At 40.9% G+C, this 18,569-nt stretch overlaps 2 protein-coding genes across 5 annotated transcripts in view; one reads left to right on the top strand and one right to left on the bottom strand.

Annotated features, from left to right (window-relative positions):
• Positions 1 to 13,310, bottom strand: part of RARS2 (arginyl-tRNA synthetase 2, mitochondrial) — a 38,491-nt gene extending 25,181 nt beyond the window's left edge. For 2 of the 3 annotated variants that reach the window (XM_063330022.1, XM_063330023.1), the window contains exons 1-7: positions 13,134 to 13,310; positions 11,875 to 11,948; positions 11,175 to 11,280; positions 7,724 to 7,807; positions 6,742 to 6,839; positions 5,601 to 5,656; positions 4,003 to 4,086 (exon numbers count right to left, since the gene is read on the bottom strand). In XM_063330022.1, the coding sequence (XP_063186092.1) occupies positions 4,003 to 4,086; positions 5,601 to 5,656; positions 6,742 to 6,839; positions 7,724 to 7,807; positions 11,175 to 11,280; positions 11,875 to 11,948; positions 13,134 to 13,172 (541 nt within the window). In that variant the 5' untranslated portion in view covers positions 13,173 to 13,310. Of the gene's footprint in view, positions 1 to 4,002; positions 4,087 to 5,600; positions 5,657 to 6,741; positions 6,840 to 7,723; positions 7,808 to 11,174; positions 11,281 to 11,874; positions 11,949 to 12,759; positions 12,876 to 13,133 lie in introns of those variants that run through there. The other variant, XM_063330025.1, reaches the window with a different exon arrangement.
• The window catches only part of ORC3 (origin recognition complex subunit 3), a 38,804-nt gene continuing 33,531 nt past the window's right edge, over positions 13,297 to 18,569 (top strand). Inside the window, exons 1-4 of one of the 2 annotated variants that reach the window (XM_063330020.1) lie at positions 13,464 to 13,543; positions 15,617 to 15,671; positions 17,602 to 17,768; positions 18,396 to 18,493. In XM_063330020.1, coding sequence (XP_063186090.1) covers positions 17,666 to 17,768; positions 18,396 to 18,493 — 201 coding nt within the window. In that variant the 5' untranslated portion in view covers positions 13,464 to 13,543; positions 15,617 to 15,671; positions 17,602 to 17,665. Of the gene's footprint in view, positions 13,544 to 15,616; positions 15,672 to 17,601; positions 17,769 to 18,395; positions 18,494 to 18,569 lie in introns of both variants that reach the window. The other variant, XM_063330021.1, reaches the window with a different exon arrangement.

Here is an 18,569-nt window from a genome sequence, read left to right as displayed (position 1 = left end):
TATTTGCCGTAAAACCTGTCATATATTTGAGCTGAGCCAGCCCAAATAAAGAGGGGAGCACCCATTTTGAAAGAAACAGTTGGAACCACTAGGTGAAAAGCATGACTCTGACAGCTGTGAGCTGGACAACAGGTACACATGTAAATAACAGGCAATGTGATTTTTATACCTTCTGAAAACTTTGTATTAAAATCCATAAAATTCCTGATATTCAGACTTAGGAGTACAATTTAGTATCTTCAAAGACAGAGTGAACGAGGTCAGTTGAGAAGCCCTTTAACCACATTGCATTTCATTGCTTAATTGTCATTGCCACATTCATTATACAATAACATAGTGATAAAATCATGTCTAAGGGGCAAAAATGAATGAAATATACAATGATGAAACATATTGAATTTTAGGTGAACTCATTCTGAATTCAGTTCCTATGAAACAAATCCTAAGTGAAGAAAAGCTCTGCTACAAACTACTCTCTGATCAGAAACAGGATTAGGAAAGATGAGCTGTGGAGGAAATAATTTAACAAAGGAAAAAATATTCTATTACTGTTCTCACAGTCATAAGAATGTTTTACTCAACTGTCTAAAACCCAGGAATTTACTCTAGAAGGAGAACGAGTAGAACTGAATACATTTTAATTATGTTATCTACACTGCTGAATCTCAATACACAAATGGAGTAGAAGTACAGTATTTACACTAAGGTTCATAAAGTTTCATACAACTCTGTCCCCATAAACAGCGGTGTCGGTGAAACTGAAGGGGGCAGCATAAGGGTTGGAATGAGCAAAAGTGCTTAACAGACATTGTACTTTGTGTTTGCCATTTAAAAGTAAATATACGGACACTGTTTTCAGAATGTACTGCAAAAGATGTGGGGGAGTTTTACAGTTTTCACAGGTGTACCAGATTTCAAGGATGAAGTGGGCATGACTGTATTTTTTTAAATGCCTAAAAATATGTCAAAATCAGCTTTTGAGGGGAAATTTGAAAAGGTGAGGAGAATATGGATCAATTTAAAATGCAAGACTAACGACAGAAAACAACTAAGTTGTGTCCTATGGACTGGTCAACTGCCATATGAGAGGAATATGTGCAGATCCAGTAATTGGACATAAATCATCTCTGGTCAAGTAATAAATATCAACCCATGCTGGGCTGCACATGAGATTTTTCAGTCCTCACTTATCTGATGGACATTTCAGAAGAGCTAGGAGTCTGTATATGTGTGTATGCAAACGCACAAGCATGCAAGATTGATAATCTTCTATGGCCTATTCATTTGCACATTCTCCACCTACACATCTCTCTTTTGCTACATTTTAAAGGAAAACAGTATTTTGTGGTAAGTGTTGGGATATCTTTAAAGATAAAAACTCTATGGGCATCAACCTGCCAAAATTTTACCACCTTTGGAAGAAGGGACAGGCAACTCAGGAGGAGTACAGAGATCTCGTTAGGTTATACAGAGAGAAAATTAGGAAGGCAAAAGCCCAGCTGGAGCTCAACTTGACCACTAACATTAAGGACAACAAAAAAAGCTTTTATAAATACATCAACAAAAAGAAAGCCAGGGAGAATCTCCATCCCTTACTGGATGCGGGGGGGGAAAGTTGCAACCAATGACAAGGAGAAGGCTGAGATACTGAATGCCTTCTTTGCCTCTGTCTTCAATAGTCAGACCAGCTATCCCCAGGGTGCTCAGCCTCCTGAGCTGGAAGATAAGGATGGAGAGCAGAACAACCCACCCATAATCCAGGAGGAAGTAGTCAATGATCTGCTTCTGCACCTAGACGCACATAAGTCTATGGGGCCGGATGGGATTCACCCAAGAGTACTCAGGGAGCTGGCAGGAGAGCTCACCAAGCCTCTCTCCGTCATCTATCAACAATCTTGGTCAACAGGGGAGGTACCAGATGACTGGAGGGTGGCTAATGTGGCACCCATCTACAAGAAGGGTTGGAAGGAGGATCCGGGGAACTATAGGCCTGTCAGCCTGACCTCGGTACCAGGAAAGATCATGGAGAGGATCATTTTGAGTGAGCTCTCACGGCAAGTGCAGGGCAGCCAAGGGATCGGGGCCAGCCAGCATGGGTTTAGGAAAGGGAGGTCCTGCTTAACCAACCTGATCTCTTTCTATGACCATATGACCCACCTTCTGGATGTGGGGAAGGCTATGGACGTTGTCTATCTGGACTTTGGTAAGGCCTTTGACACCGTCCCCGACAGCGTTCTCCTGCAGAAGCTGGCGAATCATGGCATAAACAAGTGTACCCTTTGCTGGGTTAAAAACTGGCTGGATGGCCGTGCCCAGAGAGTTGTAATTAATGGGATGAAATCCTCTTGGCAGCTGGTCACCAGTGGTGTCCCTCAGGGTTCAGTTTTGGGGCCGGTTTTGTTTAATATCTTTATCAATGATCTGGACAAGGGGATTGAGTGCACCCTCAGTAAGTTTGCAGACGACACCAAACTAGGTGGGAGTGTTGATCTGCTTGAGGGTAGGAAGGCTCTACAGAGGGACCTGGACAGGCTGGATCAATGGGCCAAGGCCAGCTGTATGAGGTTTAAAAAGGCCAAGTGCTGGGTCCTGCATTTTGGTCACAACAACCCCAAGCAACGCTACAGGCTTGGGGAAGAGTGGCTGGAAAGCTGCCTGGCAGAAAAGGACCTGGGGGTGCTGGTGGACGGCCAGCTTAACATGAGCCAGCAGTGTGCCCAGGTGGCCAAGAAGGCCAACGGCATTCTGGCTTGTATCAGGAATAGCATGGCCAGCAGGAGCAGGGAAGTGATCGTGCCTCTGTACTCGGCACTGGTGAGGCCTCACCTCGAGTGCTGTGTTCAGTTCTGGGCCCCTCTGTACAAAAGGGACATCGAGGTGCTGGAGCATGTCCAGAGGAGAGCTACCAGGCTGGTGAGGGGTCTGGAGACCAGGTCATATGAGGAGAGGCTGAGGGAGCTGGGCATGTTTAGCTTGGAGAAGACGAGGCTGAGGGGAGACCTCATTGCCCTCTACAGCTACCTGAAAGGAGGTTGGAGAGAGGTGGGTGTTGGCCTCTTCTCCCAGGTGAATACTGACAGGACCAGAGGAAATGGTCTGAAGCTGCGGCAGGGGAGGTTTAGATTAGATATTAGGAAGAATGACTTTACTGAAAGAGTGGTCAGGCACTGGAACAGCCTGCCCAGGGAGGTGGTTGAGTCACCATCCCTAGAGGCGTTTAAGAAACGTCCAGATGTGGCACTTGAGGGCATGCTCTAGTGGCAGAGATTGTAAATTGTTTGGTTGGACTCGATGATCTCAAAGGTCCTTTCCAACCATGAAGATTCTATGATTCTATGATTCTAAAATGCAGTTGCTGAGGAAGTTAGTTATGGTCTATGAATAATGAACTAGTTTCCAGAGCGAACAAAAACAAAACAGATAAAAAAAATGCCACAACACACACAAAGACAACCAACTACAAAATATACATTTTCATACAATTATTATATTGTTATGTACAGGTATGGCATAGGTGTTAGCAAGCTTACTCTTCCACCACTGTTAGAAATACAAAACCTGAATAAGGAAGACAGTATCACAGTAGACATGGAGCAGCTATGGTAATATGTATGCATTTTGTCTGGAGGCAGCAACAGAAGTCAGTTCAGCTATGAGAGCTCCACAGGTATAACCAGCACACTCAGAAAATATTTATACTGTCCTTTAAAAACTACACATACATAATCTGAGAGAGGAGCTACTGAGGGACTGAAGCACTGTTGGCTAAATTTTCTCCTGTCATTTCTTGTACAGTAGTATAGGTCACACTGCTGATGAATCAGTCTGGATTGTTTTGTTCATATTTTAAGGAGATTAACTACACTTCACATGCATGGAAACACAGCATTACCCTTTATGAGCCCAGAGTGAATCCAATGGGCCTGCAAAAACTGAAGCTGGAAACCTAAACCATACTATACAGTAGAAAAGGGATCAGGAGAAACATATATCAAAACATACCAAACTGCATGCCCCAGTCACCAAGGTAATTTATTCTTGTTACTTCATGTCCCAATGCAACTTTGAGATTTGCTATAAAATTCCCTGGTAAGGAAAAAAAAAGGTATTATTATTCAGTTGTAGGTATCAGAGAGAGGTTCAGTCTCTCATCCCAACAGAACATTTTCAGTTTGTGTATGATCTGTATTCAAAATGAAGAAGAAAAGCAACCAGATGAACTACTCCACAGAATTTGCTAAAATAGTTCACGACTAAAAGCAATAGCATTCTGAGTAGGAAAAGAAAGGCTGGGCATTTGAAAGGCGCCATAAATGATAAAAACATATACATGTATGTGCATGCACATACTGCAAAGTATATGAACATGAAAAACACTTTTTAAAGTCTTCTTGCATTCTCACTAATATACATAATTCCCATACACAAGTATACATAATTCCCATTACAGTCAGGCAACCTCATACAAGGTTAAGCAAGTACTCAAATTCACAAACTGCTATGTCGTTAAGTAGAAAACAGCAAGTCCTGAATCTCTATATACTGTTAGAGCTGTACTGAGCTCTGCACTTATCACACTATGTGTCTAATATGCTCCAAACTTACCATATCGCATAAGCATGTCTTGGTTCTAACTGTTACTACAACAAAAACCCTTCATCTTTCTCCTGAGCTTAGCCACAACCATGGAATTACAAAGATGAAATACCCGCATCATTTCCTCTATTTTCCTCTGCTTCATGGGTACCTTTTAATTACTGACATGAAAGGATGCAGAAAGCTTTCTCTTCTTCTGTTACTATAACACCATATTATAGCTTGCAATTACCATCCATTCTCTTACTATTGGACAAACATTGATGTACAGAACTATTTTTGAACATGTTTTTTTTCCTATAGCAACAGGTCCAGAAATTGAACCAAAGAGCCAAAAATATGTAATTTCACTCAGCTATCAGCCCATGAAGAGGGAGAATTATTAACTTTATGTAATTAATAATTATACCTGATACATTAAATATAATTTAAAACTAAGACATTATTAGCTGCACAGATGCTGTAGCATCTTCTGGTAATAACCTGTTGGTTTTTATTGTGAGAGAGAGGAAGGAAGGAAGGAGAAATAATGTTTTTCATTAGAGTACTGCACAATAAACATTCATTATTCCATTACAAAAGACAGCTACTATGTTAATAATACCGGCATAAAGTAATTAACATACAAAAGCACGCTTTTTGCAAGACAGCCACCAAGATATAACTATCTGACTGCTCTGCAGTCTGGTGCAAATTGGAAATTTAAAATTCAAAGGACTCTCATAACACCTCAATGAAAACTGCCCTGGGTGTCTTTGTCAAACAATTTTAAACTACTTTATTTAATGTTCACAGTCATAAAACTATATTACGTGTGACTTAATAAATCTATCAGCAACACATCACGCTCTTTTCTTCACTGTGTAATGAGCAAAAGGTTTTTAATTAGCAACTCAAGCCTGACGCAGCCACTCCACTAGAGTGAGAGGTTAGCAATGTTCCCCAGTCCAGTGAAACAGGAAGACCAAGAAGCCCTTTTAGGAGGCAGATAAACACATACTCACCTACTATTGTGGAACGCAAGTGTCCTATGTGAAACTTTTTGGCAATATTAGGGGAGCTGTAACAAATTTTCGCAAATAACATTTGTTCAATGTACCAGACTGTCAGATCAACAAGTCAAAAAAGAATTCAACTGATGCATATAGCAGAACTGAAATAAACCCACAATTTTCAATTTTCCCTTTAAAATTCCCTGATTAGCTGACAGCAAATTTTCCTATACAGCCAGTTTTTCCTCCATTATCAGTTAACAGCCAGCGTTACAGGGAAAGAAAATCAACCCCACACCAAAGAACTTCCCAAAACCCAACTATACTAGTGGCAAAGGACTTACACTACCTTCTCACTCTTTGCATGTTTTGGACATATGGATCATTCTTATACCTTTATTAGAGATAAATTTCATACCAGAACAGAAGACCTTGTGTACAAGAATCAGTAACTAAAATCACATCTTCTTCTACCAACAGTTGCCCCCTCAAAAAAACCCTGTACCCACAATTATTCACCGCTGATAATAAAATGGAAGTTCAGCTATGAAAAGTCACCCTCCAAATTAAAGACAAGTGCTTACTTTCTGTGACTATGGAAGCCTGCAGGAGTATAAGTGAATAAAAATATTTATACATAAAGAGGTCTGAGTCAGCCACTTTTCATTCCATGAGCAGATGACCATAAACAAAATTGCACTGGACAAATTTTGGAGCCAGCAACTGAGAAGATTTAGCAACACAAATGCCTGGCTGCCTTAGCAAGTTAGGGAGAAAGGTATTAAGGTGAAAAAAAGAAGTGGGTTAGTGGCTGAAAATTCAGATGATGTTTCTTGATAACGAAATAAAAGAAGCCTACTTAAAAACTGAATGCTGTTATGCACTAAATGAGAATATTCTTAGTGGAGGGCAGTGTGAGGCGTGAACTCTTTAAACACCAAAAATATATTCTGCGAAAAAGCCTCAATTCCCTAAACATCACTTATATTCTATACTTGGCAAATGTATCAGAGTATCAAATACAGCTGAATATAATACTGTAAATATGGTTTCACTTCACAGGCATCATGTATTACAGCAATGAATATCAATCAGCAAAATATCAATCAGTAGACAAGGCAATTTTCTCAAAGGACTCATCACATGTGCTTACCTGAACTCAATCACTGTCTTTTGTCTAGGCACTGTAGAGAAAAGTTCACTTTTCACTCCATACTCTGAGCCATCTTTCAAGACCTGCTGCAACACTGTCTAAATCACAAGGAAGACATAAAAAAAAGGAAAAAAAAAAGGAAAATATGTTTCAACAACAGAAAGCGTGATCAGGAAAACTGTTTAACAATCACACCAAAGTCTGATCCCACAGCCTTTATGCACATCAGCAATTAGGTGGCTGGTCTGCCAAGCAAACAAGATCTCATATGCATATGAAAATGCCATTAACTTTTGAAAGATGCATCTGATCACTTAAAAAGTTAGAGAAATTATAGGCAGAGATTTTGGTGGAAACTTAAAAGGAAGTGGAAAGGCTAGGATTTATCATTTTTTAGTTACATAACATGAAAGGGCAAGAGACTAACCCGGGGATAATTGGTGGGAAAGGAAACTAAGTCCAAAAGGGTGGGTAGAACAGTGAACTCATGTAAAATAAGAGCGTTCTCATGTAAACAGGATTCTACCCAGGACCCTCTGAATTTAAACTGCTTTCATTGTTCATCCAAGAACATAAGGTAGATTAATGTTTCAACCTTTTCCCAGCTTTACATCACTGTCCACTGTATTTCTTCATTAAGCCTTTTTAGGAGTAGTATCTGTCTAATATTCTTTTGAGTTGTACACTGTAGAAACTCAAAGCAGGTGCCAAGCCTGCCTTTTAAAGCAGAGAGAGAGAGAGAGGAAGAAGAAGAATTACAAATTATCAGTGAATGGTAGATACTTGTTTCCTCATAAGGATAAGCTTTTTTGAGCCTCATTCCAAAATGCAGGTCTACATAACAAATCAGCAACAGGGATCCTCAAGGAGAAGTTACAAAAGTCTTATATATAAAATACTTTTCTAAGACAACGTAAGTGTTCTATAGTTTTACATTGAGGAATTTATTTTTACCTTAATGCATCTGAAATATAGCACTCACCTTTGCTAATAATTCCCTGTTTATTGTAAAGTTCACTGTTCCTGGACCAGCGCTGATTTCACTCACTACGGCATCACATTTTAGCTAAAAGAACAAAACAAAATAGAAACTCTACATGAAAACAACTAAATTGGAAAACTGTAATTCAATCCATTATAAATATTAATTTAATCCACTACAAACATAAAATGTTATTTATTGGTTTGAAGCAATCACAAATGGATCATTTAACTAACCCTGTTGGAAAAGGGATGATTTTATTTTTTCCAATCCGTGCTTAATAGCTCTGAACGTAACTCAGCCTGAAATGTCACACATGTTTTACTTCAGTCCCTGCATGTGTAAAGTCTGTTTTATTTTCACTGGGAGCAGTAGTTGATCTCTTTGTACACAAAAAAGCTGAGATACATTTGGCAACTTACACAGAACCTGATAGCACTTAAAAAAAAAAAAAGAAAAAAAATCAAGATCAATGTTTTAAAGAAAAACTGAGACAGTTTTGGACTGCTGTTTCTTAATGTTTCTGACTTCAATTACAATGTTCTGTAGTACCCAGTGATAAAAAATAAAGGTGTTAAAGGCAAATTTATTAAACATTTCATTTACAATTTCCAAAATGCACATGTTTTGAAAATTCTGAACCCGTAAGAAATATTTGGGCACATATCCCCTAATGTCAACCTCCTCTCTACACAAATTTTGTTCTCTTCACAGGCTGAGTTTTGGATTTCAACCTCTCAGGTTTGAGAGTGTCTTATTAAACTAGCTGTCTTTCATAGCCAAGAAATTGTCTCAAAAAAAAAAAAGGGGATGGAAAGCACATAAAAGAGGACACAATCACTTTATCACTTGGTTAATATCTTTGAGAGAGGCAAGTTATACATTCCTACTGAAGCTCAACAGCATGAAGAAATTCTACCCCCATGCTAGGTCTCCAGCTTAGACAGTAACTTAACCAGGAGATGAAATCATAGTTAGCCTTGAAGTTCTTTAACCTTCACAAGCTACAATAACAACAAATTCCAATGTTTAATCACAAGTTGCATGAAAAAATATTTCTTGTATTGACTCCGAATTTCACACCTTTTCATTATATGAAAGGTCCTTTTTACTTATGTTACAGGGCAGAGAGAAAACAGAAATTCCCACTGGATTTTCTCCATACCATTTGTTCTGCTAAACGTTTTTTCTACATAATCTGTCATTTGTCATCTCAGTGTCTTTCACCTCTCTTATGAGTGCTTATCTGGCCTCTCCATAACTTTAAGTCTCCTCCAAGTGCCCTGTGGTTCTTTAGTAACCAGACCTCCCTATGCCTAAGGCTTGGACCAGAATGCCACTATGCTATACAGGGGCATAAAAACCCCACAACACAATGTTCCCTCCACAAGGAACTAACAGTCCAGAGATGAAACAAGAATCAGCCAGCCAGATGAAATCAAAAGCCCACGGAAACACAACAGTTCTGACCTTTCTGACAAGCAATTCTCATCACGTTAGAGCACATTATGTTTCATGTAGTATCATGTTGCCTTATTATTTAGGCTATTTCAGTCAACAAGAAATATTTCCATCTTTTCTGTCTAACCTAAATATCTGTATTTCAAGTATTGTGACCTATTTCCTCAGGAGCGACTAAGAACGTACTGTTGAACCTTGAGGCACTCATCAACTGTTTATCATGACAAAAACTGATAATTGCCTACATTTTTCTCTCTGCTAGTTTTTGATATGTGGTCATATTTTGCTAATTTCTACACTACTTACCTTTTTTTTGGATTACATGACCAGTCTAAACAAATTATACTAAATTCATCTCCTTTATCCACTACTCAACAAAAAACATTCTAAGAGATTAAAGTATTTTTTTTCCTGTGTCTAAACAGCATGGTCTATTCAGTTATGGGACTTATATTGATGGTCTGCTCTTCTTTACTGCTACAACTGCTCTTCCATTTAAACATGTGGGGATAAGTGCCCCAGGTTTATTTAATGAGCCACAAACAATAAAGGAGAGAGACAATTTATTAGCTTTCTAACCACTGGGAACAGCGACTGTTTTTAAAGCGACAGACTAGACACACACAAAAAATAAAAATAAAAAAAATTGTTACTGTGATGTTACAGTCTTGAACCAGACTGCTCCGGGAGGCTGTCAAATCCTTAGAAGCTTTTCAAAACCTGATAGGATTTCAAAAGCCCTGAGCAACCTCATCCAAACGCCCTCAACAGCCTGCACTGAGGAGGAGACTGGAACAGGTAACTTCCTGAGATCCTTTCCAACATGAATTATTTTCAGGTTCTAGATCAGGTACAACCTGAGCAACCTGATCTAGTTGAAGATGTCCCTGCACATTGAATGAGGGTTGGACTAGATGACCTTTGAAGGTCCCTTCCAATTCAAACCATTCTATGATTCTATCATCTTTAAGCTGTTTCAGAACTTTTGATTGTACATCTGTACACCATCAGTTCTTCTTTCACCTGAGTCAGAATATTCATCTGCTACAAGAATTCATCTAAAATAATGGATCTTTTCAACACGTCAGCAGTGAAGAATGAAATGAAGAAATAGTTTAGCTTCTCAGTAGTATTATAACCGGTTTTATTTGTCCTTTTTAACTCCTGATCATATAGCAACCCAACTGATTCCTTCTCAACCTTGCTCTTTCTGATGCAGATGAAGAATCTTTTTTGCACTTTTATTATGCAATGTAGCTCCACTTTGTAACTAACTTTGCAACAACTTCCGAGTTAGTACTCCTCCTCTTTGGCATCAGCAATTTTCAGATTGTAAAGGATTTTTTTTCAGCTCAAACACTCCCTTAAACCTCAGCATGACCTTTCTGATCCCACTTTTGTTCAATTTTATGCACGCCAGCTCCTCCAAATTTTTATTTCCTTCCCTTCCTTTGAGGTTTATGTTACTTCTGTAGACCTTGTTTTGCATGCTGCTTCTTTTTTATGCCGTAGTTAGTCTTAACACCTCAGCTACTACCATTTCCCAGACTAACATACCTGAAAAAATTGCTGTTCTAAGAAACCTCAATTTCAAGCATTAAGGATTTGAAAATCTGGCCTGTCTGACCCACAAGCTAAATTTCTCCATTGCCATCCTGGTGCTGGATTTTGCTGTCTTTGATTTTTCAAGCCAGTACACACTCAATTTTTTCCTGAGTACAGACCATGGCATACCCTTTAGATACCCTCCTAACTTCACAAATATTATTTACTCTCAAACTATTTGAAAACAATAACTTCACAAGAACCTTACCTAAAACTGCTTCTCCAATTCCCTGTGAAGATTCTGTGTACAATTATACTAGGTGCAGTCATTAAGCTACTCTGACCCAAGCAGATGTGTGGAGAAAGAATATACCATTTCTTGTTCAACCTCTAGTCTGTAAGTTTGTTATTTCATCAAATATGTAAGATTAATGCATTAGCATACCCTTTCAGCTAGCTTCTGAGCTTGAAGCTGAGGATCTTGTGCTAAGCAATTTCGAGAACTGTCTTCTGTCACAGAAGCAATGGAAAGCTGGAAATCAGCAACTTGCCTGAAAAAAAGAACAGATGAAAATCAGAAAAGAACCCTGTTGAAATGATGGGGAGATTTGGCAGATTCAAGCTCACTCTGCATATGACAAGTCTACTTGGCAAACATAAACCAGTCACAGATACCTAAAAGTTCACTATGTTTAGAAAGCTATAATATAAGGCCAAACATTACATTTGCTTTAACTAATACAATCAGGAAATAGATATGGTAGGAACACCATTTCAGAATGAACAAAATTTATGCTCACGAATAAATGTAATTTACTTGCTAACACCATTACACCTCTTAAGCAGGACACTAAAAAAAAGCCCATAATAACTTCACATTGGTTCCAAGCAGTTTTACAGCCAGATCTGAAATATCTGCCATTCAACAGCTTCTTAAGCAATTATTTGTTTTGAGCTTGGTTTAAAAAAATACATCGATTTAATTAGATTTAGATATCTTCTTATAATTGGATGGCTACATTTGCTTTGGTTTGTTTTTTCTGTATTTCTTTTTCCCTAAAGTCCTGTTAAGCTCTTGCAATAATAAGCTGAACAGAAAATAATAAAACACAACATAATATTGTATGATAAAGTGTAAACACTACCGTTTTTTGGAGACGGGAACTGCAGATATGGACTTTATTAAATTTTCTGGTGGCAGATCCAAAACCTTTGAAAGCTAAATTCAAAATAAAGAACAGAGTGGCATAAGCAAAAACATCCAGGAAAAATACTGCTCCCTGTTTAAATACTGATGGGGGATGCATCATTATATCTGAAAGCAAATTTCAAACCAGATGAAAAAGCAAGTATTTATTAGCTATTATAAGCAAGACAATAAAAAAACCCATAGAATGGCTAGATTTGGAAGGGACCTTAAAGATCATCTAGTTCTGACCTCCCTGCCATAGGCAGGGACACCTCCCACTAGACCAGGCTGCTCAAAGCCCCATCCAGCCTGGCCTTGAACACTTCCAGGGATGGGGCATCCACAGCTTCCCTGGGCAACCTGTGCCAGTGCCTCACCACCCTCACAGGAAAGAATTTCTTCATAATATCCAATCTAAATCTACCCTCTTCCAGTTTAAAGCCGTTACCCCTCATCCTATCATTATACTCCCTGAGTCCCTCCCCATCTCTCTTATAGGCCCCCTTTAGGTACTGGAAGGCTGCTATAAGGTCTCCCTGGAGCCTTCTCTTCTCCAGGCTGAACAACCCCAACTCTCTCAGCCTGTCCTCATAGGAGGGGTGCTCCAGCCCTCGGATAATCCTCGTGGCCTCCTCTGGACTCCAACAGGTCCATGCCCTTCTTATGCTGGGTGCCCCAGAACTGGACTCAGTACTGCAGGTGGGGGTCTCACCAGAGCAATACAAACCCAAGAGATGTTAAAGGAGCCTTATAAAAAGCGAGACAAAACACCACACATATAGCTTGCTTTTTTTTTTTTTTTCCTTCCCTCCATGAAGGATCCCATCGAACCCTCGCGTGCCTTTATCGACTTATCCAGCCGCGGCACCCCACTTAAGTTTTCCCGCACGTCGTAAGCGGGGGACGAGGAGGCACCACACCACAGCCTCACTAATAGGCCACGAACGGCCGGATTCTTGCCAAGATGAAGGGGAAACCGCATTAAGTCGGTGAAGAGACCACCGTCCTCCCACGCCGGTCCCCTCACGCCTCCCGCCAAGGGCTCCCCTCACCGGCCGCCAGCGAGGGGCGGGGCGGAGCAGCCCACAGGCCGGGCCCACTGTAAGACGCTCGGGGGGGGCGTTGGGGGAGGGTGTCCGGGGGAGGTTGCAAATGGAGAAGGCTCGGTTATGGCGCACCCCTCCTCCGAGCAAGCCGAGGGAGGGAGCGGCGTACCTGAGAAGCGATGCTCCTCCGAAAGGAACAGGCTGCCATGGCTGCGCCGCCAGGCGGAAGGTCGCAGCCGCCCCTTCCCCTCGCCCGTCCCCCCCCGGCTCGCCGTTCCGCCCGCCCAGGGGCGGGCTGAGCCGTACCATTCTCAGGACGGGGGTGGGAAGGGGAGGACGAGACTGCCTGTCCCCCTTTGCGCCCAGGAGGTGCGCAGAGGCAGAGGGCTGTCCCACCGCGCAGGGGAGGGGGGAGAGCGGCGAGGCGAGCCCAGCAGGCCGCGGCGTTTCACTGGAGCCGAGCGGCTGTTGCCGGTGGGTCCCGCCCCCTGCGGCTCCGGCGGCGGCGAGGCGGCCTGTCCGGTACCGCTGGGCCTGCGGCTCCAGAGAGGCGACATGAGCACGTGCTCCGTCTCCAAGGTGAGGGGGGTAGGGGCGCCCTCCAACCGCCGCACCGGGAAGGGGAGGTGGGGGGTGTCTGCCGCCGGGTTTCGCTCCAGCCCTGCCTCGGCGGCCCGGGGCCTCGCACGGCGGGCGGGCGGGCGTACCTAAAGCACTGGGTGCTCCCCCGCCTCGGCGGGACTGGGGTCTTCGCCCGGCCTCAGCGGCCCCTTCGGAGCCGTCCTCACCGGGCCGCCTGAGGGGAAGAGGGCGGTGGTGCGGGTGCTGGAGGAGCTGACCCGCAGAGCTGCCCTGTCTCTCCCGTCGCGTCCTGCTTCTGCTCCGCTCCCTAATCCCCATCCGCTGCCGTTTCCCTCATCCCCTGTGCCTAGGCTTGGTTGTCCTATCCCGCTGTTTGTTCCTTTCCCTTGCTGTGCCAAGTCTTGGTGGCTCTTCATCCCTCCTGCTTGACTCAGGGCACTTTTTCTCACCGCAGCCAGGCCTCCTGCCTTGCTCCTCTGTCCTGCTGGCAGAGGAAAATCGCTCGTACTTGAAGGGAACCGCACCTAGAAGTGAGCAGTAGCGTTGTGGCTGTAGGTTTTGCCACTTCTAGCTGAATTCTGGCGGCATCGCTTGCTGCCACTTTGCAATGCTCATTGTGTCTTCTCCCAAAACAAATTTAACAGAGAAATAAAAATAGAAGCCCTGTCACTCACGTGTAATGTTAAAATATCTATTGTCACCTTAATATTTCTGAGCTGAAAAGCTTTTATCTGGCCTCTAGTCAGGGTTGGCAGTAGGTACAGCGCATTCGCCAGAGCGTTAATAGGTAGTGAGACTTAAAATGTTGTATTGGAGCGTCTAACTTCCTTTGACGCAGGAAGGGATGCTTTTATCATCGGAAGACTCCTCTCCTTTATATTGTTTTTCACTGAATTGTGACGTGCAGCTGGATCCTCCAGTGTGGAAGTCACTGTGCAGGTTATTACTTTTAGTAGTAAAGGGAAGTACTTCCAAACAAAGTTAAAACTTAACCCAAAACAAGTGGATTTCCCTTTCAAAAATGGCCGTTGCCATTAAGTAGTTAGGTAGTGAAAGGTGTGTCCCCCCCTTGTCTCCCATGTCTGATATGTAGTACTTTTTTGCCATTTTATATTCTGGTCTCTGTTGCATTCAGTGGCGTAGAGAAATCCAATGCTTGTAAAGCATTAAATAATATTTATGTTTCATTTGACTTAAGCATACATTGTTTCTTCTTTTATATATGTGATTTGTAGTTATTTTGGCCAGTTTCAGGAACCTCACAGTGAGAGTTGGGGAATGCATGTGATTTCTGATCTATAGGAAATTATTATAACTCTTCAAAATGATGAGTTTTTATTGGAGAGGATGAGGGAAGAAATTTCAGATTTTCTAGAGGAAAAAGAAAAAAATCTTCAAGAACTCAAAGCTTAATACTTGTGTTTTATTTCCTCCTCCTTTTTGATGAAACTGATCTAACTGGGACATGACTTCTGTCTGGAGGACTTCCTTGGAGCCAGGGTTTTTATTTATCTGAACCTTTTCCAATCCATTTATCATTCTGCTTTGAACCACCTTTACTCTTTTTGGGATGCACTCGTCCTCTGTAGCTAGGGTGTGTCATTGACTTTTGTAAGTCACTTAATAATACTTGCATTATTCTGCCTCACCTTTTCTATTCCTCCCAGCATTTTGCTTTTTTTCTTTTGTTGTGTTTTTAGCTGAAACTGTACTGAGAAAACACTATTGATGTGTCCTCAGGGAATCGTTTTCTCTTAATTCTAAACCTGTTGGAGGTTATGGGAAGTTTAAAGAATCTGCTGCTGTTCTCTTTGATGGTTGAATTTAAGAATATATCGGAAAGGTGAAAAAGTTCCTACCAAATATGCTGGGATGCTGCTTCCACTAGTTTTTCAGCTTGAAACAGAAACATAAAGGGACGACATGCAAACTGATATCCTTAAGATGCTGGCAATTCAGTTCGAATTGTTGGTTTAATGGAGCACTGGAATTAAAGGAGACTAAAGTGGCCTTAGGCACCCATCAGATTGACACTTATGTTGAAGTTTATATTTTTTTGCTATTCTCTAGGGATGCTTTGTTTTTAAACCAAGTCCCAAGAAGAGAAGGGTGTCTCAGAAAACAGGTTAGTGCATTTTGATATGTGTTGCTATGCTTGGGTTAATCCTGGAAGGTTCACCGCATCTGATTGAATTCTGTCATAGTTGTGTGAGAATTTCTGTTGCTGCTTGATATCAATATTGCTGAAAACTCATTTCTTCAGAGGAACCCCAGCAAATTGTTGGCTAGTGTAAATGTGGGGTTTTTTCATCTTCATCAATCAAGATCATATAGCTATGTTTGTCTTTGCAGCTACCATAAATTGTTTACTGACTGACAAACTATTTATCTGAAGAGTCTGATTGAGCCACTTCTAAGCTATGGTAGTCAGAAATTATATCCCATTCATAAGTCTCATCATATTCTCAGTAGTTTGCCTAAGTTTCTTGAGGAAAAGAAGAAAGAAAAGCCATTTGTGAAGATTCCATGGCTTCTGTTCAGTAGTGTTTGTTATATATTTTTTCTTTTCTCCAGCATATATGCTGTGCGTACAGGTCTCTTGTCATTAGAGGATGGCTGAACAGGAGTGACTCTTATTGGAGACACAAATAACGCTGCTTAAATAGTTGCTGTTTGAGACTCAGTTAGGAATGTCCTTATAAATGTCCTCAGTTAATGTCCTTATTCCCAGGTTAAAGTTTCTTGGGCAGCACCAGAGCTGTCAAAAGGTGTGACAATTTGTGTAAAAAAAGTGGAGGGGAAAGTAATAAGGACAGATTTTTGTGGAAATCACCACAGGCTCATTCATTACCGTAGGGATTTGCTGTAACACCTGCTTTAAAATTAATCCCAAATTATTTTTTCTGTGAGAGTTGGAACATCTGTAGCTCAGGGAATGAGAGGCAGGGAAATAGAATCCAGTCTGTTATTCCAAGTCACTGCAAGTCACAACAACCAACACCTGTGCACTTAAACCCCATTTAAATTTTACCCCTTACTGGATATTATGTTTTCATCTCTGCAAGATCAGTAATGCTTGTATAAATCCTACTAAACATGTTGCTCTACTTAGCAAATGCTTTGAGACAGAAAAATAAATTTAACTGAACTACCCCTAAAAGAGAGGCAGAGGTGAGCTAGTCTGGCTGCTCACAGCAGTGAGTTAAAAGGGTGTTCTAAATAAACAGTACTTTGACATGCAGCTGTCCAGTTTGGAAGCCCAAACCTGTCAAGTGTGAAGTTTCAGTTGTGAAACTTCACAGCATTGATAGTTGATAACACTCTTGCACCCTGCAAAAAACCTTCTGCGCGCATTTGCACCTGTAGTTTGAGTTTTGGTAGTACAAAAATAATATTCTGCTTTGGTATATTAGCAGTAATGTGGTGGCTGGATTTTCTTTGACTAGAAGCCTGGGACCTGTGTAATCAGAGTGGGTTATGTATTTAAAGTGATTTTTCTTAGGAATACAAATGAGGTGTAAGTTTAGGGGAGACAATGAGAATGGAGGATGAGAAGTGCCTCTTCTTTGTCATTTAAAGAGCTGTTTTGGGTGGTTTTAATGCTTTAGGAGATTGAATGCATGCATCAACTGGCACTTTTGTAGAGACCAGACCATTGCTGATGCTCCATTTAATGGCCACCAAATGAACATTAATGGATAGCAAATTAAATTTTTTATATGCATATGTTTAGAAAAAAGCAATTGTTATGTTTAATGACACCTTGTAGCAACAGTTCACAGGCTGTTTACTTAATCTACAGTCTTTATGTTCTTACAGGTGGTGTTAGTGAAGCCTTAAAGTTACACCAGGCCTGCAAAATGTATGCTGGGAGTAGAAGGATGGTTCCAAGCCCATGCTTTTCTTTTTTTTTCTTTTTTCTTCTTTTTTTTTTTTTAAGGGAAATGTAGACTGCGTGAATGTGGGAGGAAAAAACAGTAAGAAAAATCTCACTCAGTTATACTAGTTTCTGTTTAGTCTCCCATTTTACTCCCAGCTCTGTCTTTCCTTTTTAGTTGGAAGCTGGTGGAGAGATTCTGTACGCACATCTGTGAGGCAGAGCAGCACCTGGGAAGACAGATGTATTCAGCAAATGTGCCAAGACACTGTTTTACCAAAAAGGATCTGATTCTCCCTTTCTTTTTCATAAAGAACACTTATAGAAGTAAGAGGCAGTTTAGAGGTTAGCCAGAAATGTAGGCCTGGTTTGTGCTTAAAAGTTTTGCTGGCGTAGTTGTGTCGTTTAAATGTATTTGAAAAAAAATGACTAAATCTGTATTTCATGTAACCTGACAGTCCCTTCCCAGGGACTGGGAATAATATACCTTATTATTTTCAGGAAATGTGTCTTAGCTACATCGTACCTGGGGAACAGAAAGGATTTTCATGTATCTGTTCTTGCAGGCGTTTATGGTTCATATCTGACTGTAGTAGTGAAGGAAGATGGAATATTTAATAGGTGAAAGAAACCCACAAAACTTTCTGAAATAAGGGAAAGATTATTTTTTTTTTTTTTTAATTTTAATAATAAAGGCTGTTTGCTCTGATTTAGTCTTTAACTAATCTGGGATTTGAGATGGAATCCAGTTCTCTTGCCTGCATATGGCAGTAATAGATTCTCCCTGTTCCCTCACTTATTCTACCACATACTAGCAGTTAATTAATTGGGAAAGAGAAAAGTCATCTCTCTCAAATACATAGGTATATTAAGGTATTCTCGTTTCAGTCAGGTACTTTGTTTTCTTCTCAACAAAAAATGTTTTGTTTTAATAATCTTATTTGTGCTTGCCTTTGCTTGCTGTCTTTCTAGTTAACCATTTTGGAGAAAGGAAAGATGATTCAGAAGATACTGAGTTGCGATATGTTACTTGTCAGTCTTTATGGAATGAGATCAAATTGGAAACAGAGGTGAGTCCTGCACCTAATACTACAGAGGTACTAAAGCATTTGTAACAATGCTGCTTGCTTCTTTGTTTCTGGAGAT

The sequence above is a fragment of the Chroicocephalus ridibundus genome, chromosome 3 (assembly GCF_963924245.1).
Source record: "Chroicocephalus ridibundus chromosome 3, bChrRid1.1, whole genome shotgun sequence".
Lineage (NCBI taxonomy): Eukaryota > Metazoa > Chordata > Aves > Charadriiformes > Laridae > Chroicocephalus > Chroicocephalus ridibundus.
The sequence above is the reverse complement of the archived record's forward strand: the minus strand, read 5'-3'. Positions and strand labels throughout refer to the sequence as shown.